Below are 25,828 nucleotides of genomic sequence, written 5' to 3'. Positions count from 1 at the left end.
GGTGGCGCAGTGGTTGAGAGTCCGCCTGCCGATGCAGGGGATGCGGGTTCGTGCCCCGGTCCGGGAAGATCCCACATGCCGCGGAGCGGCTGGGCCCGTGAGCCGTGGCCGCTGGGCCTGCGCGTCCGGAGCCTGTGCTCCGCAACGGGAGAGGCCACAACAGTGAGAGGCCCGCGTACCGCAAAAAAACAAAACCAAAACAGAACAAAACCAAAAACAAACAAAAAAAACCCAAAACCAAGCCCAGCAGAATAAATGTCATGTTCAAAGGTCCTAGAGACACACTGAGATACTTATAAACATACCTTTAAAACAGACGTTTGGGTAAAGGACACTGGCTAGATACCACCACCAGGTGCAGACAAGCATGAGTAAAACATACAAAGATCACAATCATGAGAAATAATTATGTGGTGACAGCATCTGACAGAAATAAGAAACCAAGCAAGATGAATCAATAGGCATGTGGCTATTTGTCTTACTAGTGCTTTAAGTTCCACTGAAAATTTCTGACTTACAGAAGTTCAATATAAATTCTAAGTCTATGTTTTATTTTTTTGCCCGTGATAAAAGCAGACTGGAGAAAACAAACAAACAAACACAGGGCTATTCACAAACACACCAGGGCTTTACTTTTATTCTTTTTGGGTTTTTTTGTGTTTTTGTTTTAAATCAAGTTTCCAGCTGTACACTTTAAGAAAATAAACAACAGGAAGCCATCCTCTGCTTACCCTTGGTGGGTGGGCAGGGAGGCTCGACCCACAGAGAACCGGGCAGGTGCCCGTCACAAGCACACAGCTACCTCATCAAGGTAAGAAGCTAAAATGTGCTGAAATCACACAGAAAATACTCCACTTGGCTTTGCAGCAAAGCCTAAGGGTGAGAGCACCTAACTGACGACACCGGGGCTGGCGCTCAGCACCTCTCAGCACCACTCAGCACACCCACCACCATCACAAGCTTCCACAGAAAAGCAAACCTCTTCCTCAAATACAATTGTCACAGGACTTTATTCACTGTTTATTCTTCTGGCAGCAGGACTTCTCTGAAGCAGAATCTAAACACAAGTAGAAATGAGGAAGCAATTTGTTAAAAGGCTTCACATCTTCTAGGAATTTCAGTTTCGAAACACTTTCACTGAATTAACCTTATTTTTGGTAACAATAAGAACAGCAATTAAGATACGCAGTGGTTTACATTATGAAAGTTGAGAAATGATGGACAAACGACATCCTGTAAACACGGTCTCACGGTTGCTGGGAGTCTGAGACACCGTGACCCCCACACTGTGCGTCCTTCACACCCACCCCCGGGAGTCTCCACTCACAGCCCTCCTTCTGATACTATCAGTGACGGCTGATTAGCAGGACTGAGACTAACACGAGTGACCAAGCTGGACCCCAGCCGTCTTCTCCCAGGACCGAACACTCCTGGGTCACTCAGATCACGTCAGAAGACAGAGGACTTTCATTACCTGGTGGTACGTCTCCCAGTCTTTGCTGGATCATTTCTAAATGGTGAATGTATTCCGTCAAGGAACGTTCCGGATCTTGAGAAGCAGTCAGGGATCTTTCTGATCTGGGATTCGGGGACCGACTGGATCTTCAAACATACAAACAAACAAAAAGAGTTGAACTCAGCAGACGGTTTGAATGCAGCCAGTGTGGAGGGGCAGTGGAGTTGGGCCTGCTGACCAGACACTCGTGGGAAATGAGGTAAACTAGGCGGCTGTTACCTTCCTGTCTTTTCTTTACCATAGCGGAAAAAGAGTAAGGGTGTTTTAAGAAGTGCTACATAGAGCTTTAAAACTAACTTCTTTACAATGTCTCCAAATTGAGACAACTAAAAACTCCTATATATTATTTAATCCACTAAATCTTCACACACGAGCCTGCCATCCCAAGCGGACTCTGCCCAGCATCCTCACAGGGGTCCCTTCCTCCTGGCCCCCAGCCCCGCGTCACTGCCCACCTCCTCTCCAGGGCGGGGAGCGTCTTACCTGTGCGCCACCCACAGAAAAGAGGCCTTGGCCACCACCTGTTCCTTCAAAGGTATCACCCACTCGGGCATGGGGGAGCCACAGCCAGACCGAGATGCCCTGCCTGCCCTCCCCGCATAGAACCGGGCTTCTGGGCCCTCACGGACTCACGCTGCCGCGCTCCTGCCTCGCTCTGGGACCCAAACTTGCCGAGCGCGTCTCTGTGAGGAAGCACGCACGCTGGCGGGCTCCCACCGGCAGAGACGCGGGTGAGTGGGGACAGCCTCGCGCATGGCCGTGCCACCCATGCTCACTGCTCTGGCCTCCCCCATCAGGGCGGTTACACCCGGGTTCGTTGCACTCCTAACACGCAGCTCGTACGGAGGTCCCATCACCAACCGGAGACCAGGGGGTGAGAGAGCAGAGGTGAGCATTTTATCCCCGCTGGTCCGATGTCAGAGGTGGACGGTGCGTTCTGCTCTGACGAGCTTGTTTTAGAACCCCGGGAAAGCACGCACAGACGACATGCCTGCACGAGCCGTCACATGTGTATGACAAATACTACAGACACAGACTGAGCTTTCTATTCACTTCACGGGTAGGTTCCAAATACTGGAGGAGTCGTAGTCAAATGAATTAGATAAATGACGCGTAATCATATTGGAGCATTTGAATAGGATTATTATTACTTGTGTTTCAGTCTGGAGAAATGGAAATGGAAATCACATCTCTCACAAGCAGCACTTGGATACGAAATCTCACAGTCAGGAAAATGGGCCGCAAACCGTGATGAAGGTGATTAAGGCTACACCACACAGCCTTGTCACACCAGGGCTCAGAATGTGACAGTCACAGCCGTCAGGGAAACCTTTCTTCACCTGAATTTTAAACAAAATCCCATTCTACAATGTAACCACAAGGCCTCTTAATTATATTTTTAATTGAAAACAGTTTTTTCCCCAAATAACTGATGGATGTTTAACATTATCACTGTAACATCTCAATTGCCAAGTAAGTTGTAAGTATAAAAACACATTACGTGTGCAAAAAACCCCCAATCCCAAAGAAAAAGACTAAGGAAAGCTAACACCATGGCCTTGCACATATGTGTGTGTGTGTGTGGGGGGGGGGTCATGTGTGCCCGGGGGCCCTTCCATCACAGGCGGGCCCGGGCACCCGCACAGATCTGCCCAGGGACGCCTCCGCGCTTGGCCCTGTCTCTGCAGACAGGGCCCCCGCTGACGGTTACAACCCTGCAGTGGAAAAGCAGCTGAGGCACCACCGCTCACCTTTCCCTCCTGCGTGGGGACGCTTTTGGCACAGGGCCCCTGGCGTGGCTGGAAGACACGTCCCGGGTTGGTGGGGATTCGCGGGTGTCGGGTGGAGACTGCTGCCGCCGTGGCACCACGAATCCTTCCCCCAGAATTATTTAGCAACGAAGGGATTAAGAAAAGAAAATAATGCATTTTAGTAGGGAGGCCCATCCACCAAAATTTTAAATTTACAAGCTTTTAGGAGTCTGCATGGCAATTTCAAAACGTTTAAAAAGTACTCATCATGGGCTTCCCTGGTGGCGCAGTGGTTGAGAGTCCGCCTGCCTATGCAGGGGACGCGGGTTCGTGCCCCGGTCCGGGAAGATCCCACATGCTGCGGAGCGGCTGGGCCCGTGAGCCGTGGCCGCTGAGCCTGTGCGTCCAGAGCCTGTGCTCCACAGCGGGAGAGGCCACAACAGTGAGAGGCCCACGTACCGCAAAAAAAAAAAAAAAAAAAAAAAAAAGTACTCGTTATAAAAACTGTATTTAAAAAATCTCTAAAAGAAACCTGAGGTTTTGTTTTTTGTTTTTTAAATGTATGTATTTATTTGGCTGTGTTGGGTCTTTGTTGCTGTGTGCGGGCTTTCTCTAGTTGCGGTGAGCGGGGGCTACTGTTCATTGTGGTGCGCGGGCTTCTCGTTGCGGTGGCTTCTCTTGTTGCACAGCACAAGTTGTAGGTGCGCAGGCCTCACTAGTTGTGGACCGTGGGCTCTAGAGCGCAGGCTCAGTAGTTGTGACACACGGGCCCAGCTGCTCCACGGCACGTGGGATCTTCCCAGAACAGGGCTCGAACCCGTGTCCCCTGCATCAGCAGGCGGATTCCTAACCACTGCGCCACCAGGGAAGTCTGAAACCTGAGTTTTGAGCACCTGCATTTCATTCCTGCAAGGCCAACCCTGACCCCCGTGTCTGTGTAGGCAGCACCCTGGAGGAGCACTCAGCACCCTGATGGAGGGAGCAGGGCGCCAGGTGGGCCTGGGGTGGGTCTCCTGCACCCAGCTCTGACGAGTGGGAAGGGCTGAAACCCCGGCGATCACCAGGTGCAGCCGGGGGGCAGGGGGTGTGGGGGGACCTCCTGAAGAACCTCGAAGCCATCTGATTCCGAGACGTTAGGATTCACAAATGGAAATCAAAGGGAACTGGCACCACCAGGGAAGCCCGGTGGCCATGAAGGGCGCTGCTCACTGCAGCTCCCCCAGGCAGCCCGGCTACACCTGGGCAGCAGCCCGTCAGACGGGACGGGACGGGGACGGGACTGAGGCAGAGGAGGCAGTGGTGCTCCCGGGAGACGTGCACAGTGTGAAGTAGAACTTCACTCATTTGGGAGAATTAAAAAAGACTCTTTATTGAAAATAAGCTATTGGTCGATACATTTCTGTATTTTTCAGTCATTATGACGCTCCTCTGAACCACTTTTATTGATCAACATTAACTGTGTAAACTTGTGCTTGTTCTCAAAATAAAAACCACTTTCCTTCAAACACCCTTTGCCTCCTGACAAGCACACTGGCTGAATTACCGGTTTCTTGTTGTGCTTTGTGATCTCCCACCAGACGGGCACTGCAGAAGCCCATGGGTGGGGTGGCATGGGGGGTACCTGGGCGGGGTGCTCGGCCCGGTGCTAGGGCTCCTCTGCCATCTACTTGTTGCCATTTCTTAACCAAAAAGCGTAACCTACAAAAAAAAGATAGAAAACACTGAAAACTAAAGCAAAACAGGAGTGAAAAGAACCAAGAAGATCCAGACGTGACGGGACCATGGAGTGAGAGTGCGGCCCTCTGCCCGGGCAGCCGCCAGCACCTTCCCGGCCCCGCCCCCCGCCCCTGGGCCCCCGGGCCCCCGACCCTGCCCCTCCACTCCCAGACCCGCCAGCTGCGGTCTGTCTGGTTCACCGCACTCCCTTCTGTCGCTAATGCACTTGACGGGCCCCAGACAGCTGGGGGAAATGGAGACCCTCGCCCTCCACGTGGTGACGGGAGGTGCAGCGGTGTAGGGGCCCCTACACCCCTCTCCTCGACGGCCCCCAGCAGCTCCCTCACAGCACTGCTGCCTCTGAGACCCAAGGCCAAGAAGGCACCTCCACTTCGCATTGGTGGGAAGACGGAGGCAGGGTTTGGGGCTCCACCCCCCATCCCAGCATCAGATGTACTTTCCTGGCATGGGGCATGTTCTCCAAAAATACAGAACAGATGGACGGATGGACGGACAGGTGACAGACAGAGTGACAGGCAGGTGGGTGGACAGTCTGTGGTCCGGAGAACTCAGAGGGAGGCAGGGCGCTAAGTGCCGGGAGGCCGGGGGAGGCCTCTGCCCGTTGGGGGCTCCTGGCAAGTGTGTGGCTGGACCGTGTGCGGTGCTGGGTCTCTGAGGGCAATGGAACCCACACTGCCTTCTGTGGTGCGGTCCAGGGAAAGGCCGAGGGGGGCCCAGCCCACCCTGCTGTGCCTGGTCCCGCAGACGGAGGTGAGCGCGGCCCAGAAAAGGCACCTCCGTGGGCACCAGAGCAGACACGGTGTCATAATTCTTAGTGGGACAAACGTTTTTAGAAATACAGCCGATTTTAAAATTATAAAATAAAACAGATTTTCATCACTGTTAATTGATGAAATAGTCAAAATTCCCTATCACACCAGGGAGTCCATCCGTACTCCAAAGTGGAGCCCTGCATGCATAATGGCTGGAGCTGGGCTGGGCTGGGCCAGGCGGACACTTAGGGGTCAGGTGTACCTCCCCGCTGGGGTCCCACAGCGTGTCCTCCTGTGCACATGGTGCCCTTTATGAAACACAAATTTGACTGAAATATAAGACACTGAAACACAAAGAAGTGAAATGCAGTGTTAAGCTCGATCAGACGTGTCTGTCATCATAAGCACACCATTAAGGGGAAGGCTTTGGTTTACGATAAAAAGAGCCTTAAACCCTTTGCATCTTAGAAGGTGCAGTTCTACATAACGTGGTTTCTGGAAGACAGGGGTCGTCCATATTTTAAGGCCTCAAATATCATTCATCTTAAAAGAGGGAACAACTGTAGCGTTTCAAAGACTAAACGACCCCAAAGCAGACAGGAGACATGTGCCTCGGCGGTACCTTAAGACAGCGATCACCACCCTGACGGCAGTGCGGAATTTCGTAAAAGGGCGTGCTGCCACCGCTTTCTTATCTGCCTTGGAAGGAAATACTCCCAAGTGGGCGATCATGGAGAGTGTTTCTTGTTCAGAGTCCTGGAATCCACCAATCAATAGCAAAAGATACTTCTTTTGATAAATCAGGGCTTTTCTAAAGCTCTCTGCTCTCAGATAATGCAGGTACAATTTTTCCATCTAAAAGAAAAAGAAAAAACAGTGAAACTTAACCACAGGACAAGGACATCCTTCTCACAAGTCTCCATAGCACACTTGTACCAGGTGCTTTAAAAAGAACCAGACTGGGCTTCCCTGGTGGCGCAGTGGTTGAGAGTCCGCCTGCCGATGCAGGGGACACGGGTTCGTGCCCCGGTCCGGGAGGATCCCACGTGCCGCGGAGCGGCTGGGCCCGTGAGCCATGGCCGCTGAGCCTGTGCGTCCGGAGCCTGTGCTCCGCAACGGGAGAGGCCACAGCAGTGAGAGGCCCGTATACCGCAAAAAATAAAATATAAATAAAAAGAACCAGACTTCTTTCCTCAGCAAATTATCACAGCAGTCAGCTCTGCACGACATCTATAACCAGCAACAACCTTGCAGTTCAGAGTTGGATCTCGTTTATCTGACAAAACGCAGAGCACAGACGACCCTTCACCAGCATTAGGGGAGCCCTGCGAGAGCCCAGGAATCGAACCACTAAGCACGGACCAAACTGGGGGCAGGTGGGGGTCTCATCCCAGGTCTGCGGGCATCGGGGGTCGGGGAGAGCTGAGGTCACAGGCAGAGGCTGGTGTCCATATCCTAATACGGCTTTTCCCTCCAGAGAGACCCAGAGCTTGGGCCTCACCATCAGAAGCGCTGACTGAGCTGTGGGCTCAAGGCTTTTCCAGACTGTGGACACTATCATCTGTAATTCAAGCACCAAGACTTTCACCCCTTAACCCAGGATTTTAGAAAGCGCCACGGGCGCCGCACAGAGGATCTCTAGGGTATTGAAAATGCTCTGCATGACACCGTTGTGGTAGACACTTGTCATCTTACACTTGTCAAACCCACAGAACGTATGGCCCCAAGAGCGGCCCGCATGTGATGACAACGTGGCGCTGTGGGTCTATGGACAGCAACGCACGCACCGCCTGGGGGGAAGTGGATGGTGGGGCAGAGGGTTCGGGAAATCTCCGTACCTTCCCCTCAATTTGGCTGTGAACCTAAAACTTGCCTAGAAACATAAATCTTAAACAAGTAAGGAGCAGCCACGAGACGGCGTCTGCACACCTAACACCACCCATGGGCTTGGTCTTACCTTGGCATTGCAGGCGCCAGCTTCTGGCGTGGGCAGTGCTGGGTCTGGGTGTCGTGCTGAGCCCGGCGAGATCATCCTGTCCTGCTTCCACGCAGACCTGTCCGACCTCTGCAATGACCACAGACAGCATGTTTACACAGCTGCTCTCCCGGAAGAGCATCTCAAGAAAAGTGGCTGAGGGCTTCCCTGGTGGCGCAGTGGTTAAGAATCCACCTGCCAGTGCAGGGGACTCGGGTTTGAGCCCTGGTCCGGGAAGATCCCACATGCCGCGGAGCGACTAAGCCCGTGCGCCACAACTACTGGCCCTGCACTCTAGAGCCCGCGAGCCGCAACTACTGAGCCCACGTGCCGCAACTACTGAAGCCCGTGCGCCTAGAGCCCGTGCTCCGCACCAAGAGAAGCCACTGCAGTGAGAACCCTATGCACCACAAAGAAGAGGAGCCCCCGCTCGCTGCATCTAGAGAAAGCCCGCGCGCAGCAACAAAGACACAACGCAGCCAAAAAATGAAGGGAGGGAAGGAGGGGAAAAGAAAGAAAAGAAAAGAAAAGGGGCTCAGAGCACAGTGGTGAGCACTCCCAGGCCCGAGCCACCCCCACGCTGCTCCCTCCGGACGTGGCTGGGCAGGTGCTGGCCACCTGGGTCCCTCTTCAGCCTCTTCTCAGTGATGTCCCGGTTGTCACACGATTATTTTATTACACTCAAGGGTAGTCACTACACACCGCTTACTGAAGTATGATTGTACAAAAGGTATGTTTTTACTAAAAACAAAACCCTCACATTTGAGAAATCACCCTGAATTCAAAGCTTTAAGCCTATTAGACACCCCTGTCCTCCCTGGTCCTAGAAACGCTGCCCCTGGCAGACGCGGACACCCAGCTCTGTTCAAGCGCCATCAAGCCACACATCCTGGACGCCTCAGGAGGGGCCCACACCGCACAGAGGGGATGTCGTGAGCAGGCCACGTGTCCCAACACTGGCAGCGTGGCCTGGACACCACGCTGTGCTGAGCACCCCAGAGCTCTGGTGAGGACACACGCACAGACGAAGGGCCCCACAGGGAGGGCCAAGGCTGCTGCCCACAACGGATAGCCAGGACCAGCTGGAGCCGAGGCCAAGGCCGGCCCGGAGCACTGCCGGGGTCATGCGCTCAGCTGCCGCTGAGGCGGCCTGGCTGCGCTGCCCGAACCCAGGGCAGGGCTCGTAAGAGGGAGGCGCCGAGCTGGGTGACCTCCCTGCTGGAGCAGAAGGAAGAGACACTCGAGCAACAGAAGTCACCCCGACACAGAGGGGAAGGCGCTCCAGTCTGTCTACCCTCAGCCGCCTCTCGCTCGCTCATTACGTTCATCTCCTGATTCATTACCTTCCAGGCAAAGGACAAAGCATTGCAGGTGGTGGTACTTTGGCCCACCCCAGGCGCCCTCCGAACAAGGAGCCCCCAGGGGCGCCAGCGGCACCTCTCGCGCCTTCACAGTCCCTCCTGACGAGGAACAGCGCCACGGGTCTGCCAGCGGTTGGGTCCCACAAGCACAGGAGCCCCCTTAACCCCACAGCGCTTCAGACAGACAAAGCGGAACTGGACAGACCTGAGGAGAGAGAGGTCCCACTTGGGGACACACCACTGCCCTCTGGTAACTGCCAACGGGACCTGCCCGGCCTTGACGGGGCACCCTGCCCAGGAGCACCGGAAACACCAAGCCCAGCACAAAGAACCTTCCGGAAGAGAAAACACTAGGCACGGATGGTCTCACTGGTGCATCTCGACAAGGATTTAAGGAAGAAATGAATACCAGCTCTACGCAATCTCTTCCAGAAAACAGGAGGGAACACGTCCCAGCTCATTTCATAAGGGCAAGACCAAAGACAATGAAGAAAACCCTCCAGATTAACATCCCACATGAAGCCAGATACAAAAACGCACGCCACAACGTAAGCAAATGGAGCGCAGCCCGCGGCCGCCGGGCCCCAGGACGCGTACCCTGCGCGCGCAGCCCTCCCGCGGGGCCCTCTCCAGCCGGGACACGGCCCTGCACAGCTCCGCCTTCTCCCGCGTCACCGTGCCGAGCGCTCGGCTCAGGGACTCGTTGTCCTTCAGCAGGACGTCCACCAGCTGGACCTGCAGCTCCACCGTCGTTTTCTTCTTGAGGAGAAAGCAAGATCAGAAAATGTCGTGTTAAAAGCCGCTATTCGTGGCTTTTACCGTCGGCTGTTTTCAGGGATTGGAACTTTAAACGTATTTGGGGTTGGTGGGCAGCTCGCGGGGCTGGGCGAGTCCACGCACTCGAAGGAGAGAGCGAAAGCCATCAGATCACATTTCCTCCCGCTCTCCTATGAAACAGACTTTGCACGGAACCGGGCACAGACAGAGGAAGGCTGTCACGAAGCACGGCCCTCTGCCTGTTCCGACGGCACCCCCGGCAGAGGCAGGGCGTCACGGGTGGCGGGAGGAGCTCATCCCTGAGGGTCCCTCGGGACAGGCGCGCTCTTTCCAGGCCCCAGTGGGCACAGGGCACCGGCAGGGCCAGCTCTCTGCCGCCTATGCCGCACGCTGCTTCCACGACAGACATCACGATGTCCTAACTGCCATGGAAGTTTGTCGGGAATTCGTAGCCGCACTCAGGACTCCTGAAGCGCCCCCAACGCTGCTGACGGGCAGCTCATTTCCAGCCCAGAGCCTCAACCCAGGTGCGTGAGCGGCAGACAGGCCGGGGCGTCGGCCACAGAGTGGGCCAGACCAGCGCCCCCGGGGGCACCAGGCACAGTGCGCTGAGCCAACCACGCAACGGGCCGAGGCGGGAGGCAGGCCTGGCCTCAGTGAACAAGAAAGCTGGTCTCACCCGGCAGGAGCTGGACGCGCCCAATTCAGACTTGAGCGTCTCCAGCGTGTGAAGCAAGGATGCCACTGCCTTCTCGTTTGACGACGTCCAGTCGCTGATGGTCCTGGAGAAGCACACGGACACTCAGAAGGAGCGTGTGGGCCCCGGGCGGCAGGCACTCCGTGTAGCGCCCGGGGAGGCCGGCGGTGGCTGCGGCAGCCGGGAGGCGGCAGGGCCTGGAAGTGGGCGGTCTGTGAAGGCCCAGAGGCCCCCAGCCCGGAGCACTGACCACAGACCACGGAGGCTGCCTCGGCGTGTCCACCGCCCCCCCTGCTGCTCTCTGCTGGGGCTCTGAGTCGGCTACTAAAACGCTGTCCCTAAGCAAGACTTGGCCGCCCCACTACCTGAACCCGCTTACAGACAGGAGAGCTGTACGGTCTGGGCCTCTGCGTGCTCAGAAAAGGGCAAGTCAGTGCTGGTTCCCGCCAAACAGCAGGCTCACGGTCCCTCGACCAGGCAGATGCATCCCGGCCCCGCGGGCACCAGCCCTGCCTTGGGGGACGCGGGTGGGAGGGGGGCTGGCCTCGGGCCGGACCCTCTGGGTGGTGAACAATGGCAAAGGGACGCAGAGAGACCCGATCGGAAAGACACCTGGATTTCCTGTCATACGAGAATGCAAAGACCACAGTGCTGGCGTCATCTTTCAAGAGAATACTGCCCACGAATGCACCCACACACGTGCCATGAGAAACAGAGTCCGTTTCGTTAAAACCTGAACCCGAAATCAAAGACACGCCGCACCCTCAGAATTTTCCTCCACATCAAAGGTGCTGGGCATATGGCCGGGTCAGTCCCGAGAGACTCGCCTGTCCACCGTCTGGTTGATGAAGCTGCTCAGAAGCCCCGCAGCACAGGGCAGCTGCTGCCGCGCCTTCTCTAGGCCCCGCTGCTGCTCCCGGGGGCGCCCGGGCTCCGAACCTGGCTCTGGGCGGGGGCGCATGGCCCCCCTCGCCTGCAGCTCCCTCACGGTCCGCTGGAGCTGCTGGATCTTGTCCTCATCCCGCTGGCGCTGCAGCTCTAACTCCCGCTGTCGGCAACGGCGAAAAACAGAAGCACGCCTCACACACGGTCCGCGGTGGAGACCGGAGCCAGGGGCTCAGTGCAGGGGCCGCCCGGCCCGGCCCCGGGCCCCGGGCCCCGACCGACCAACCAACCCCCAACACGCTCCACACGGGGGCTCCGGGCGCGATGCGGAGTCAGGGTCCCCCCACCCCGGGGATCCGGAACAGGACCCGGGACGGGAGGAGCCACAGCCCGAGCCTGGCCCCCCACCTCAGCACGCATGCGGGCACTGAGTGGGCGCTCAACACCGAGAAGGCGGGCCTGGCTCTCAGGAGGCCCTGTGCCCCCCGCCCGCGATCCCCGCCCTTCACTGCGGAGACGCCAGGGGACCCAGCCGGCCAGGCCGCTCCCTGCCCCACACCCAGGACCCGAGTCTCCACAGGGAGCCAGCAGACCACCCACAGAAACCACTCCACGTGCTGAGACGTTCAGGGAGCAGCGGGGGCTCGGAGAGCATGGGCGCCGACTCCAGGGCTTGACGCCTGGGGAGGGGGCATCCAGGGAAACAGAGACGGCCAGGCCGGGCAGGGCGGAGCCAGGCACGGCAGAGAGGGCACAGGTCCGGCCCAGCCACTCCTCAGGCCGGCTTCCCACCCAGCGCCTCCGCCCTTTCCCGGCATCACCCCCATTCAGTGCTCAAGCCTCCTCAGGAAACTGCAGTCCTTTCTGATCTATTTTCCAGATGAGGAAAGTGACAAAACCAAGAGACCCACTGGGTTATTTTGTTTAAAAATGATGAAATTGGCCCTGAAGTAACTATCAGAGGCCTGGGCCACTACGGCCAGAAAGAGACTCCATAACCCAGATCAAGTTAACTACCTACAGTAAAAATAACACCAAAAGGACAACATACTTAAGAAAGAAAAATACATTTCAAGGTGCGTCATGAAGGACAGTTACTAATTTGACTTGGGAAACACTTTGTTTGTATTTTTTTTAAGCAATCATGCTACATTTTTACAAACCAAAAACAAACAAAAAATAATAAAGAAAAACAAAAGAAAAAAACCCCAAAATTAAATTAAAAGGTTTGGCAGAAGACTCTGGATAAGGTTTGGGAAGCCCCTTGAGAAGCACATAAAGACAAGAAACCTCTCTCCCCCGACACACACAAAAAACCTGGAACACACTCTGGGGGTCCCGAGTGACCAAGGCCCACCCAGGGCCGTGACTCTAGCCGCCTCCGTCAGGGAACCCCCGGCCTCTTGCCACAGCCCCAAACGATTCCTCCACTTCCACGATCTCTAGTGATGAAACACAACTGCGTTCCAGGCTGTTTAACCCCACCAAAAACACAAATCATTACACACACAACACGCGTGAGCCTTGAAAACCCCACGGCAGGAAGCAGACATGGAAGAAGACCACATACCGTGTGATTCCACGGACACAAAACAACCAGAAGAGGCAAATCCAGAGATGGAAAGTAGACCAGTGGGTGCCAGGGGCCGGGTCCCCGCTAACAGGCCCAGGGGTCCCTTGTGGGTGATGAACATGTTCTAAAATTGATTGCAGTGATTGATAGCAGGCTGCACAACTTTTGAATATACGGAAAACCGCTAAACTGTGCAATTTAAATTGGTGAACTCAGTAGCATGTGAATGATATCTCACTAACATTTATTTCTTGATGATTTCATGGCAGCCTAACCATTAAAAAGACCAAGCCATTGGTTTTCCTTGTGCATTTTAAGAGCTTTTTATAATTTCCCAAAACCCCCAAAAAGAAATAATAAAGGTAATATTTTTGAAGTTCTAAAAAATATTTTTAAAGAGAGCAAAATAAAGGTCAATCCATGAGAAAACACAGGATATAATTTCCTCAGATACAAATGATTTTGGTCAATGTATAACGTATCTAAAATTAAGACCCATCCAAAAAATAAAGGAGGGAACACTTCCCAGCCCATCCTCCAAGGTCAAGATCTTCCTGATATCAAAACCAAAAGCACCACAAGAAAACAAAACTACAGAACATATCTCTCATAAATATAAATGCAAAATCCTTAACAGAATACTAGCAAACTGAATCCAACACTAGTTAAAAAAGAATTATACACCAAATTCAAGTGGGATGCAACCCAAGAGTGCTAGGATGACTGAATATACGAAAATCAATGTCCTATATCATATCAAGAGAAAGAGAAAACCCATAAATCTGAAAAGACAATGAAAAAGAAAATCCAACACTCTCTCATGAGTAAAAATAAAAAATAGAAAAGATTGAATAAACTCAAAACAGAAGGGAATTTCCTCCGATAAGCATCTACAAAAATGGCACAAGTACCATCGCACTCAGCAGTAAAAGAGTGACTGCTGCCCCAAGATCGGGAACCAGGCTGGACGCCTGCCCTCACACACTGTGGGTTCTGGCCAGGGCAGTCAGGCAGGGAGAACAGACAAAGGCATCCAGGTTGGAAAGGAACAAGTAAAACTGTGTCTATTTGCAGAAAACATGATCTTCTATATGGAAAACCCCAAAGAATCCATTAAAAATATTGGAACTAATAAACCAGTTCAGCAAGGTTATAGGACACAAGATCAAGGTGTAAAAATCACCTGCATTGCTACACATTTGCAACAACATGAAAACGGAAGTAAAAAATAATTCCATTTAAAAAAGCATCAAAAAAATAATATTTAGGAATAAATTTAACAAAAGAAATGCAAAGCTTATCACCTGAAAGTGACAAAACATTACTGAAAGAAACTAAGGCGCTAAATAAACAGAGAGCCCTTCCGATTTCATGGATGGGAAGACCTAGCATTGTTAAGGAGACAACACTCCCCAAAGCGATCTACAGATTCAGTGTGATTCCTACCAAGATCCCAAGGGCCTTAACGCAGAAGCGGAAAAGCCGATCCTCAGATGCACACGGAACCGCAAGGGGCCCCGAGGATCCAAAACCACCTTGGGAAAGAACAAGGTCGGAGGACACGCGCTTCCCGACTTCCAACCTGCTACAAGGCTGCGGTGACCAAACCAAGGGACAGCCCAGAGCCAGGACAGGCCCTCCAGCCGTGGCGGGCTCACCAGCATCTCCTTGTCTCTCTGCCGCCTGCTCCACTTCTCCGTGTCTGCTCGGCTCGCGTCCTCACGTCCTGGCTGCTCTAACCTCTCCCGCGCTCTCGGCGGGGTCTCCACGGGTGGCCTCGGCGCCGCCCTTACCTCCTGCTCCCTCTCCACCTCCTGGCGGTGCACGTGGGCCTCAGCCTCCAGGGCTCGCTGCTGCGCGGCCTCCAACGCCACCTCCAGCTCCAGCACGCGGGCCTCGCGGCCCCTGAGCTTCTGCAGCAGAGCCGGATGCGCCTGCTTGTCCTGCGGCCGCCGGCTCAGCCGCTCCGTGAGCAGGCGCTCGTGCTGCAGGGCCTCCGACAGCTCGCGGGAGCGGCCCTGCTCGGCCTCCAGGCTCCGCTGCAGCTCCGAGAGGTGGCCACGCTCCTGCGCCAGCAGCGCCTCGCAGCGCGAGGCCTCGATCTGCAGCTCCTTCCGGAGGTTGTCCTTCGCCGTCTGCTCGTGCTTTAGCGCCACGCACAGCTGGTTACTCTGAGCGCGCTGCTTCTCCAAAGACGCCCTTAACTCCTGCATCGGGGAAAAGGGAGACGAGGCAAGTCAAAGCCAGAGCAAGAGCGTCTAGACAGCTCCCGCAGCGAGGACTTCTGATGTTATACTTTGGGTAAGAGGAGGGCGAGCAATAACCCCTCTTCTCGCGGCTCTGCCGGCCTTCCTCGTGGATGAGGCGCTTTTCTGAGCACGGGGCAACGTCCCAGGTTCACCTCCCTCCCTGAGTCAGGGGCTCTGGTGCTGCTGAAGGGCGGGCCCTCAGCCCCCTCACGGTGCTCGGCTCAGCCAGGCCTACGGGACACGGCTGCGCACAGCCACACGGCTGCCACACAGGGCGCCGGCCAGAGGCCTCCCCTGCACACGGGTGGGGCCCCCATGCGGCTCTGAGGCCGCACTGCCCTCACGGAAGCGAATGCCCGGAGGTGGGGGCTGCACGTGCAGGGACCCTCTGAGCCCTGAAGGTACAGCCCCGTCGCTGCCCCCAGCCCTGGCCCCTGAGCACAATCGTGGCCGCGCACGTCACCTCCAGGGCCTTGGCGCTCTGGCCCTCCTTCTGCAGGCGCTGCAGCCGCTCCTCCTCCAGCCGGCTCTGCAGGGCCCGCTCCTTGCTACGCGCGCCCTCCAGCTGCTGCTGCGCGGCCCGCAGGTCGTCCTCCTTACTGCCCAGCACCGACCTGCGTGGAGACACAGGCTCTCAAGGGCACGCCGGCCAGCACCCGGGGCACCCGGGGCTCCCAGGGCAGGGAGGGCGGGCCCTGCAGTGTGCGCGGCCCCCCACGAGCCTGCGGGAGCAGAGGCTCCTCCCCAACACCCATCACGACAGCCGGGCAAACCGCGGCTTCGGACAGCATGGCATCTTTCACTTCGAGGCCAAGAACGTGGCAGGAGGCACGTGACTTCCACCCTTATTCGGCCAGAAGCCTGGGGGCAGGACGGGGCTAGAAGGCGGAGCCTTGCCAGTGGGGCCGCACCTCAGCTGAAGGATCTCTTTCTGCACCTCGCCGAGGGACTTCAGCAGCCGCTCCTTGTCCTGTCTACACTCGCAGAGCTCGGATTTCAGACCTCTGACGGTGTTCTGTTCCACCACCAGCAGCTTCTGGACGTTATTTGCTTTCTCCTGCTCTTCATTCAGGGTTTTCTGCAGGTCGCTTACTATACATTTTTCCTGCTCAACCTTATACGCCAATAACTCAACTAAGAAAGAGATTAAATGAATTAAAATCAAATAGCATTATTCACGAGTCCAAAGAGAGCCACACAAATGACTGAACAAATCAGTAACAAACCAGTAAAGGGACGGGATGTGTCCACTTTGGGGGGACAGGAGGCTTCTATGACCCAGAAGCCATTGTTTCTGATGGAACCAAGATACTCAGGACACAGGCCTTTCTGCTCTCACCCCTGCCAGCTTCGCCCTCGTGGCCGGTGAGCATCCACAGAGAGACACATGGGCAGGGAGCGGGCGGTATACCACCCAGCCGTGCAGGCCGTGTGACGCAGTGGGGTTCTGGGGTGGGGGGCACACGCCCTCTCGACCCCTGCGATGTTCAGGCCCGGCGTCTCCCGAGGGCAGAGGCTGGAGCTGGGCTGAGACGGACCTCCATGGAGCCCACGCAGCCTGGGCAGCTTCACGGAGAACCCTCCCAGAACTAGGAACAGACACACCCACTCCTCCAGGAACCAAAACCAGAAGAAAGAAAACCATGGACCAGGACCCTCATGAACACAGATGCAAAATACGAGCAAATCCAGCCCAGAACCGCACAGTGTGAGGCACCATGCCGGGGCTGGGGCTCGAAGGCAGGCTGCCCCGCGGGACGGAGTCAAGTCCTCACTCAGCACTCAGAGCATCCCCAGGGCAAGGGGCAAGAACAGGAGGAGAGGAGGTGGGGAACAAAAATTAAAGTGTTCTTTCCCTGCAGATGACATGAGTGTCTGTGTAAAAATCCCGGAGTTTAAATCAAACTCAGAAACCTGCCACAGGTCGCTTCAGCCTCTTGCGAGCCCCAGTGACCCTCGCGGACGTGGGCCTGCGGCGCCCAGCACGCTGGCGCCAATGTGGCCCCCACCGGCTGCTCACCGGGATGCCGGGCAAGGCCTCCACCCTGACCGGCAGGCGTTCTGCACTCGGCAGCCTGGGGAGTCAGCGAGGGGCCTGCGGACCTGCCTGCCACCTCCCGACAGGTGAGTGCCAGGATGAAACTTCGGGGCCGAAGCCGAGAGGCCACACCCACCCTGCCTCCGCAGCTGGTGCTCCTGGCGGCTCCCGCGGGCCTCTGCGCTGGTCAGCGCCACGCACAGCTGCTGCAGCTTCTCCTGGTTCTGCAGGTGCGTCATCCGCAGCTGGGCGCGCAGAGCCTGGATCTCGGACATCAGGCTGCTCCTGTCCGACAGGCGAAGGTGCTCCAAGGACCTCTCCTGCAGGTCCCCCTGCAGATGGGGTGGCAGGGGGACATAAGACACGGCAGAAGAAGGGGGTCCTGAAGGCTGGCGGGCCAGGCAAGAGCAGCTCCTGGCCCGCAGCTCCGGCTCCTGGCATCGCTGCCACAGGAGGACGCGGGGTACAACTGTGCGGCACGACGCGGGCACAGTGGCCCTGGAACCCTCAGATCGCACGCAGCTCTGCCCCCAGCACCTTGGTCTCGCTTGCTGCACCTGGCCGATGCTCGCCATGCACCCTGCCCGCTCTCACGAGGGAACTGGCAGGGAGCAGGCTCCCACAGCCCTCGCGGGGCCGACCCTCCAACCCTGGGCTCAGCGCTCACAGCCTGGAGCTGGGCCGCCTAGAATTGCTCTTTTGCTTTCAAGGAAAGGCCAGTTATTTCCAGAACAGAGTGAGATCCTTAAGGAAGATAAATGCACAGAGATTTCCACTTCACGGAACTCATGCATGAGAACACAGTGTTATCTGTGGACTACAGCAGGATTTGCTGCTCAGTCACCGCCTTGCTCTAAAGTCGAGTGAAACACGTTCCGTCACCCTCTGTATCAGGGTGGGCTCTCGGGGGAAGCCAAGGCATGGGCTCACCTGATCCTGGACCACCTTCTCCAGCCTCTCCAACAGGGAGCCGCAGCCCCCAGGGCCTGAGCCACAGGGCCGGGGCCGCAGTTCGACTCTCAGTATCTCCCTCTCCTTTTCAAAGGCCTCTTGCACGATCTGCAGAAATTCCCCTCTCCAGTCGAGGTCCACACTGGAAGGTTCCTAAAATATCGAAACAAAGAGCCCGTGTCCTTATAAACTCATCCTGCAGGTTCAAACAGAACCCACCCCCGACTTGCGGGGACACACGGATGCCATGACCACCTAGGGGCACGAAGAGCCAGCTCTGGGCAGAGAAGCCCCCCAACACGACGGGGAGGTAAGACAGAGTGGATGTCAGCAAGCAAATCTCTCTTCCGGCCGCTGCACACGAGCCCCGGGTCCAGGAGAGGCCAGGCCCTGAGTGGCGGAGACAGTGTGTGTGCGCGTGCATGTGCGGGGCATGTGCGTGTGTGCAGGGGCGGGGGTGTGTGCGTGTGTGTGTGTGTGTGAGGGCGGGGGGGCGTGTGCATGTGTGTGTAAGGGCGGGGGCATGTGCGTGTGTGTGCAGGGGCAGGGATGTGTGCATGTGTAGGGGCAGGGGGGTGTGCAGTTGTGTGCAGGGGCGGGGGTGTGTGCGTGTGTGCAGGGGCGAGGGTGTGTGCGTGTGTGCAGGGGCGGTGTGTGCGTGTGTGCAGGGGCGGGGTGTATGTGCATGTGTGTGCAGGGGCTGGAGTGTGTGCGTGTGTGTGCAGGGGCGGTGTGTGTGTGTGTGTGTGTGTGCAGGAGCAGGGGGCGTTTGCATGTGTGTGTGCAGGGTTAGGGTTAGGGTTAGTGTCCACGCAGGTGGGGCGGTGTCTATATGGGCCCTGCATGGGCTGGCTGTCCTCTGGCCACCTGCCCCCTTCCCTTAAAGTTGGGGGTCTGCCCACTGCTCCGTCCACACCCCATGGCCGGCTGGCTCCCTTGCACACGGTTCAGCATCTGGCCCTCTCCTCCATGCTGCCCCTTGGCCCGGCCCCCATACCCATCTCTCCATCAAGAGCCTCCCTGCAGGGCTCCAGCCGGCCCCTTCCCCCTGGCCTCTCCTGAAGGCTGGAGCCCTGCAGGGAGTGCGAGTGGGAGGGTGGCTGACCAGGCGCGGCCTCCCTGCCTGCCGCTGACCTGCCTCTTGCTCCTCTACTCCCACTTCTGGGGCCAAGAAAAGCCCTCAACCAGGTCCAAGCCCACTGCTTCTCTTCTGTATCTAGAAGGCCCGTACCTTCTCCCCCTTTGGGGGTCCTGGGGTGGGATGCTCCCTGGGAACTGCCTCCAGCAGGCCCTGGCCCCCCACCGTGAGGCACTCGAGGGGGGCGCTGGGCTCGGCCCTGCTCAGGAGGCTCGGGGGTCCACGGTATTCGGACAGGGCCAGGATGTGGTGGCTCTCGTCACACACCATCTGCAGCAAAGCCTGAAACGGACAAACATTTCAGGAAGAAGGAGAAGCAGCTTGAAACCTCTCACCGTCACTGCCCTGCTGTCACCCGCCAAGGCTCACCAGGCTGCCCCCACGGCCTTTGCACCAGAGACCAGAGTTGCTGCTCTGACTGTGAGGTTCTCAAACTTTCCTCCCCACAGCTGTCACAGACAAGTAAACCGGTTTTGGACGAGTGAATTTCTGTGTGAGCTGCTCCAACCAAGGCCCCACAATCCAGCCATCCTGCCTGCTCCCTCACAGTAGATGCTCAGTTCAGGGAAATCCACAGCCAAGTCACCAAGATGCCGGGCACCTCCCTGGCCCTCCCGGGACCACAGCTCCCCACCAGGAGGGAGACCTAAGAGCTGCACAGGGACACCTCGGGGGAAAGGCACCTGCAGATGGTACCAGGCCAGCTACTGGCCACTGCAGCCCTCTCACACCCCCGGGGGCGCCCAGTGAGCATGGGAAGGGCTCTTCCACACCCTCAGGATTTGGAGTGGTAGTTATAGAGTGATGGGGCCTGGGACCTGGGACGTGCACGCCGGCCTTCTGTGCTGCCCACAGAGGCTGAGAGGAAGGCGCACCCCACACGGGGCCACCCTCTGGACGGCTGCTGCTACGGCCAATGCAGAGCGCAAGTGACTGTGAGCGTCCTCACACCGCGTGTCAACACAGGTTCCCGCGAGGGGCACGTTAGGGAAACAGAAAAGTAGCAACGAAGAGGCCTGTGACAGAGAATGACTAGTTACTTAACTAGAAACAGGTCTTCCTCTAATTCTAATGACGTGACCAAAAACGGGAAACAGTAACATAAAAGTGCTAGACACCGAGCTGTATACTGTGTTTACTTTACAAGAGGCCATCTTTAGCACTCTACAACAATTTCACTTTAAAAACAACGTATGTGATACAGAACAGACGCAAATCACAGCCCCGGGGAAGGAAGGGTGGGGAGGCAGGGAGGCTGTATAGGGGACCGGGCCGCAGGCCGTAAACACCTTCTCCTGGGTCATATAAGAACAAAAAGGTGTTCTGAAAAACACCTCTGGAAAAGAACAGCTGTGATGAGCGAGGTCCTCCGCCCTCGCCGACCCGGGCGAACAGCGGCCAGGAGGACGGACGTGGAGCGGCCCCTGGGCCACGGGCACAGTCAGGTCATGAGATCCTGGAGCCTCCGCCCTGAGGCCCGCAGAGTCGCAGGGGGCCTCGGCCTGCAGTCTCACAGCCGCACGTGAACCAGCCGCCCCGCGGGGCCTGTCTGCCCAGCTGACACGCGCTTCCGGCGTGATGGACCTTCACCAGTGTCACCGGCCTCGGGGCGGCCAGAGCCGCGACCGCACGAGGCTCCTGAGACTCGGCCCCGCGGCGAGTGGTCCACGTGCCCCACTGAGGATGGTGCGGCGGAGGGGCCGGCAGGGAACACACAAGCCGGGCTGACTGACCCAACAGGCTGCTGCGGGGTGGCCGCTCCTGACTTTCTCTCCTATCGCCTCAGCACGGAAAGGGCTCCAGGGCCTCTGCTGGGTCTCTTTCTTTCTTTTCTCTTTTAATAACTAAGTATCAAATATTAAACGTCAAAGCTGAAGCATGAAACATTGTCATTAACAACCAAACTTTTTCCTTAAAAATTAGGAATTCTAGAGTTTTGGATGATGGCCAATCTGACCGGGGTGAGATGATATCTCATTGTAGTTTTAATTTGCATTTCTCTAATGAGTAATGATGTTGAGCATTCTTTCATGTGTGTGTTGGCAATCTGTATATCTTCTTTGGAGAAATGTCTATTTAGTTCTTCTGCCCATTTTTGGATTGGGTTGTTTGTTTTTTTGTTGTTGAGCTGCCTGAGTTGCTTATAAATTTTGGATATTAATCCTTTGTCAGTTGCTTCATTTGCAAATATTTTCTCCCATTCTGAGGGTTGTCTTTTGGTCTTGTTTATGGTATCCTTTGCTGTGCAAAAGCTTTTAAGTTTCATTAGGTCCCATTTGTTTATTTTTGTTTTGATTTCCATTTCTCTAGGAGACGGGTCAAAAAGGATCTTGCTGTGATTGATGTCATAGAGTGTTCTGCCTATGTTTTCCTCTAAGAGTTTGATAGTGTCTGGCCTTACATTTAGGTCTTTAACCCATTTTGAGTTTATTTTTGTGTATGGTGTTAGGGAGTGTTCTAATTTCATACTTCTACAGGTAGCTGTCCAGTTTTCCCAGCACCACTTATTGAAGAGGCTGTCTTTTCTCCACTGTGTTTCCTTCCCTCCTTTATCAAAGATAAGGTGACCATATGTGTGTGGGTTTATCTCTGGGCTTTCTATCCTGTTCCATTGATCTATATTTCTGTTTTTGTGCCAGTACCATACTGTCTTGATTACTGTGGCCTTGTAGTATAGTCTGAAGTCAGGGAGCCTGATTCCTCCAGCTCCATTTTTCGTTCTCAAGATTGCTTTGGCTATTCGGGGTCTTTTGTGTTTCCATACAAATTGTGAAATTCTTTGTTCTAGTTCTGTAAAAAATGCCAGTGGTAATTTGATAGGGATTGCATTGAATCTGTAGATTGCTTTGGGTAATAGAGTCATTTTCACTATGTTGATTCTTCCAATCCATGAACATGGTATATTTCTCCACCTATTTGTATCATCTTTAATTTCTTTCATCAGTGTCTTATAGTTTTCTACGTACAAGTCTTTTGTCTCCTTAGGTAGGTTTATTCCTAGATATTTTATTCTTTTTGTTGCAATGGTAAATGGGAGTGTTTTCTTAATTTCATTCTCAGATTTTTCATCATTAGTGTATAAGAATGCCAGAGATTTCTGTGCATTAATTTTGTATCCTGCTACTTTACCAAATTCATTGATTAGTTCTAGTAGTTTTCTGGTAGCATCCTTAGTATTCTCTATGTATAGTATCATGTCATCTGCAAACAGTGACAGCTTTACAGTATGGAGGTTCCTTAAAAAACTACAAATAGAACTACCATATGACCCAGCAATCCCACTACTGGGCATATACCCTGAGAAAACCATAATTCAAAAAGAGTCATGTACCAAAATGTTTATTGCAGCTCTATTTACGATAGCCAGGACATGGAAGCAACCTAAGTGTCCATCAACAGATGAATGGATAAGGAAGATGTGGCACATATATACAATGGAATATTACTCAGCCATAAAAAGAAATGAAACTGAGTTATTTGTAATGAGGTGGATAGACCTGGAGTCTGTCATACAGAGTGAAGTAAGTCAGAAGGATAAAAACAAATACCGTATGCTAACACATATATATGGACTCTAAGGAAAAAAAAAAATGTCATGAAGAGATTAGTGGTAGGATGGGAATAAAACACAGACCTACTAGAGCATGAACTTGAGGATATGGGGAGGGGGAAGGGTAAGCTGTGACGATGTGAGAGAGTGGCAGGGACATATACACAATACCAAATGTAAATTAGATAGCTAGTGGGAAGCTGCAGCATAGCACAGGGAGTTCACCTCTGTGCTTTGTGACCACCTAGAGGGGTGGGATAGGGAGGGTGGGAGGGAGGGTGACAAAAGAGGGAAGAGATATGGGAACATATGTATATGTATAACTGATTCACTTTGTTGTAAAGGAGAAACTAACACACTATTGTAAAACAGTTATACTCAAATAAAGATGTTAAAAAAAAAAATTAGGAATTCTAGTATTTGTCATATAAAAAATTGAGGAATGCAAAAAAAGAAAAAACAGCTAGAAGACATTGCTCCAATTTCAGTTCTTAAAGGAATAAAACCAGTTTCATTTCAAATACAATTTCAGAGAAGATTTTACTTAACATCAAAATCGTTTCCTTTGGGAACACTTACTATCTGAACAAGAGAACCCTCAAAGCGTCTTGGGAAAGCCTCCAAAGCCAAACAAGCAAAAACCACAACTGCTTCCCAAAACAGGGTCACAAGGTCTGGCACCTGAATGACACCAATCCAGTTTCGCCTTGCGACTCAGGACAGCGTCACGCGTGCAGGCCCTCTGGGCGCTGTGCTGTGACAGCCGCTGCAGGAGGAGCTGCCCCCGGCCACAGCGCCCGCGGGCCCCAAGCGTGGCCAGGCCCCACCTGGGACACCGTCCCTGTGGTCCTGCCACAGCGGCGCATCTCCTCCCCTTGAGCCGCTACACAAGGCACAAAGTCGTAGCAGGGCTGAGGCCAGCGCGGCTGCAGACGGGCCAGAGGGGAGGCCCCTCAAGCCCCCTCCCCTGCTCCCCGCCGGCCAGTACCTTCACTTGCTTCGGATGGACTTCCTTCTCCTTCATGGCGCCCAGCGGCCGTCGGAACCCCAGGGGGGTGAGAGGCGCTGCAGGGCCAGCGGTGGGTGCTCCTGGTCTTCCCGAGCCTTGGCTTAGTGTCTCTCCAAACCCCGCGCCATCACCTAGAAACACACCGCAGAGTCAGGGCCTAGACCCGCGACTCCAGTGGCGATTCTCGGGGACGGCCCCGAAGCACCAAGAGAGCCGTGGCAGGCTCCTCTCACCAAAGGAAACATCGATGGACACCCCCAGACCGTAAAAATGTTGCATAAAAATGTAAGATGCGAGCTACATACGTTAAGTAAGAAGATGTACATTTTGCACGTTTAGCATGTTAATGTCCGTGATTTGAACGTAAACCCTCCGGGCAGCTCAGCTCATTTTCACAGACGTGATGTGTGTTTCCTCACCCCCCAAGACGGGGCAAATTGGCAGCTGTGCCGAGCGCCTTGGAGGATGGACGAGAGAGGAGGCAGGACATGGGGAGGAGGCTGAGCAGAGGACGGGCCCGAAGCACCTGGACGAGCGGCAGGCATCTCATGGGGCAGGCGACGCCTTATCTGGGGGTGGGGGGGAGGGTGGAGAAAAGCCCGGACCGGGCAGCCCAGCTGGGGAGCCCTCAACAAAGTCTCAAATTCGAGATTCCAGGAGCCTCTGTCTGATGGCAGGGGCCTCAAAATAGAACTCATAACCTCTCGGAAGCACGCAGCTCCCTGAGCTGTTCCTGAGCCTTGAACTGTGGCCAGTCCAGGAAGTCTTGGAAGCACACCCTCTGGAAAACGGAAGGAGGCACCCGGTGGAAAAGCAGAGCCCACCGTCCCCACCAGCACACAGCTCAGGGAGGACAGGTGGACCTCGTGGAGCCACCGGCAAGGCCCCTCTGAGCGCAGAGCTGCCATCCAGTGAGCCGTTCACGACTGCCCTCTCAGAAGTCTACCTTCTCAAAAGTGCCAGGGAACATTCAAACACAAAAGACAGAGAGAAACAGAGACTCAGAGAAAGTGTGGAAGAAACAGAGTAAAGGCAGCAAACAGAAGAAAACATCAGAAAAATTAGAGCACCCCAAGAGAAATAAGAAGGGGAGTATCGTTCAGGCAACAAGGGTTAGGGTTAGGAAAGAGGAGTAGTCAGAAACTAAAACAGCAAAAATAAAAATAGTCAATACAAAGCTTAAGAAGTAAAGCTCTGAAAAATCTCTTAGAAATGAGAACAAGAATACAAACATGGAAAAAGAGAAAAAGAAAATTAGTACAAGAGGTCCAATATGTGATCAATAAGAATTAACAAGACAGACGAGAGAAAACCGTGGGGGAAATGACCAAAGGAAGAAGCAGAGTTCTCGGGGTGGGAGGACGTGCTCCAGGGGACCACGTGCTGCTCCCATGACACCCGGGTCCAGGACGGCGGGCTCCACGCTCTGAAGGAACCCAACTCCCCACCCAGGGTCAAGCCCAAGCCCAAGACGCCGACATCAGGAAGATGTCAATGTTCACACAAAAAGTACCCCACACACGCTTTGTCTCCAGAAACTTGTAGGGGGTCCAACTCGGAAAGCAAGGACCACATTCAGGACACGGGGAAGGTCGTCATGGGCAGCGTATACCTGCGCTCAAACACACGTCCTTGAAATGCAGACACTCGGCAGTGACGGGGCAGCAAGTGCAGGTGGGGTCATTTTAGGGAGACAGGAAGGGAGGTGTGTGGGGTGTGCTGCATAAATAAATACTAGAGCAAATTTCCGAAAGTTGAACACGATATCCTCAGGAAACAGTGACTCCAAGCAGGGAAACTGGATGAGAGGCTGCTCCTGGGACGCACCTCACAGAACTGCGCAAATTGTTACATACATCACGTGGCTAC

At 54.8% G+C, this 25,828-nt stretch overlaps 1 protein-coding gene across 16 annotated transcripts in view; it reads right to left on the bottom strand.

Annotated features, from left to right (window-relative positions):
* Positions 1-607: 607 nt before the first annotated feature.
* Positions 608-25,828, bottom strand: part of PCNT (pericentrin) — a 106,895-nt gene continuing 81,674 nt past the window's right edge. For 9 of the 16 annotated variants that reach the window (XM_067035300.1, XM_067035303.1, XM_067035299.1 and 6 more), the window contains 16 exons: positions 23,939-24,090; positions 19,494-19,682; positions 18,242-18,415; positions 17,448-17,643; positions 16,185-16,407; positions 15,737-15,887; positions 14,683-15,231; positions 11,394-11,614; positions 10,549-10,651; positions 9,690-9,851; positions 7,714-7,821; positions 6,379-6,611; positions 4,811-4,965; positions 3,268-3,391; positions 1,475-1,602; positions 608-1,057 (listed from right to left, as the gene is read on the bottom strand). In XM_067035300.1, coding sequence (XP_066891401.1) covers positions 1,014-1,057; positions 1,475-1,602; positions 3,268-3,391; positions 4,811-4,965; positions 6,379-6,611; positions 7,714-7,821; positions 9,690-9,851; positions 10,549-10,651; positions 11,394-11,614; positions 14,683-15,231; positions 15,737-15,887; positions 16,185-16,407; positions 17,448-17,643; positions 18,242-18,415; positions 19,494-19,682; positions 23,939-24,090 — 2,912 coding nt within the window. In that variant the 3' untranslated portion in view covers positions 608-1,013. The remainder of the gene's footprint in view (positions 1,058-1,474; positions 1,603-3,267; positions 3,392-4,810; positions 4,966-6,378; positions 6,612-7,713; positions 7,822-9,689; positions 9,852-10,548; positions 10,652-11,393; positions 11,615-14,682; positions 15,232-15,736; positions 15,888-16,184; positions 16,408-17,447; positions 17,644-18,241; positions 18,416-19,493; positions 19,683-23,938; positions 24,091-25,828) is intronic. The other 7 variants (XM_067035304.1, XM_067035301.1, XM_067035305.1 and 4 more) reach the window with 7 other exon arrangements.

This window comes from Kogia breviceps, chromosome 5 (genome assembly GCF_026419965.1).
Source record: "Kogia breviceps isolate mKogBre1 chromosome 5, mKogBre1 haplotype 1, whole genome shotgun sequence".
Lineage (NCBI taxonomy): Eukaryota > Metazoa > Chordata > Mammalia > Artiodactyla > Physeteridae > Kogia > Kogia breviceps.
The sequence above is the reverse complement of the archived record's forward strand: the minus strand, read 5'-3'. Positions and strand labels throughout refer to the sequence as shown.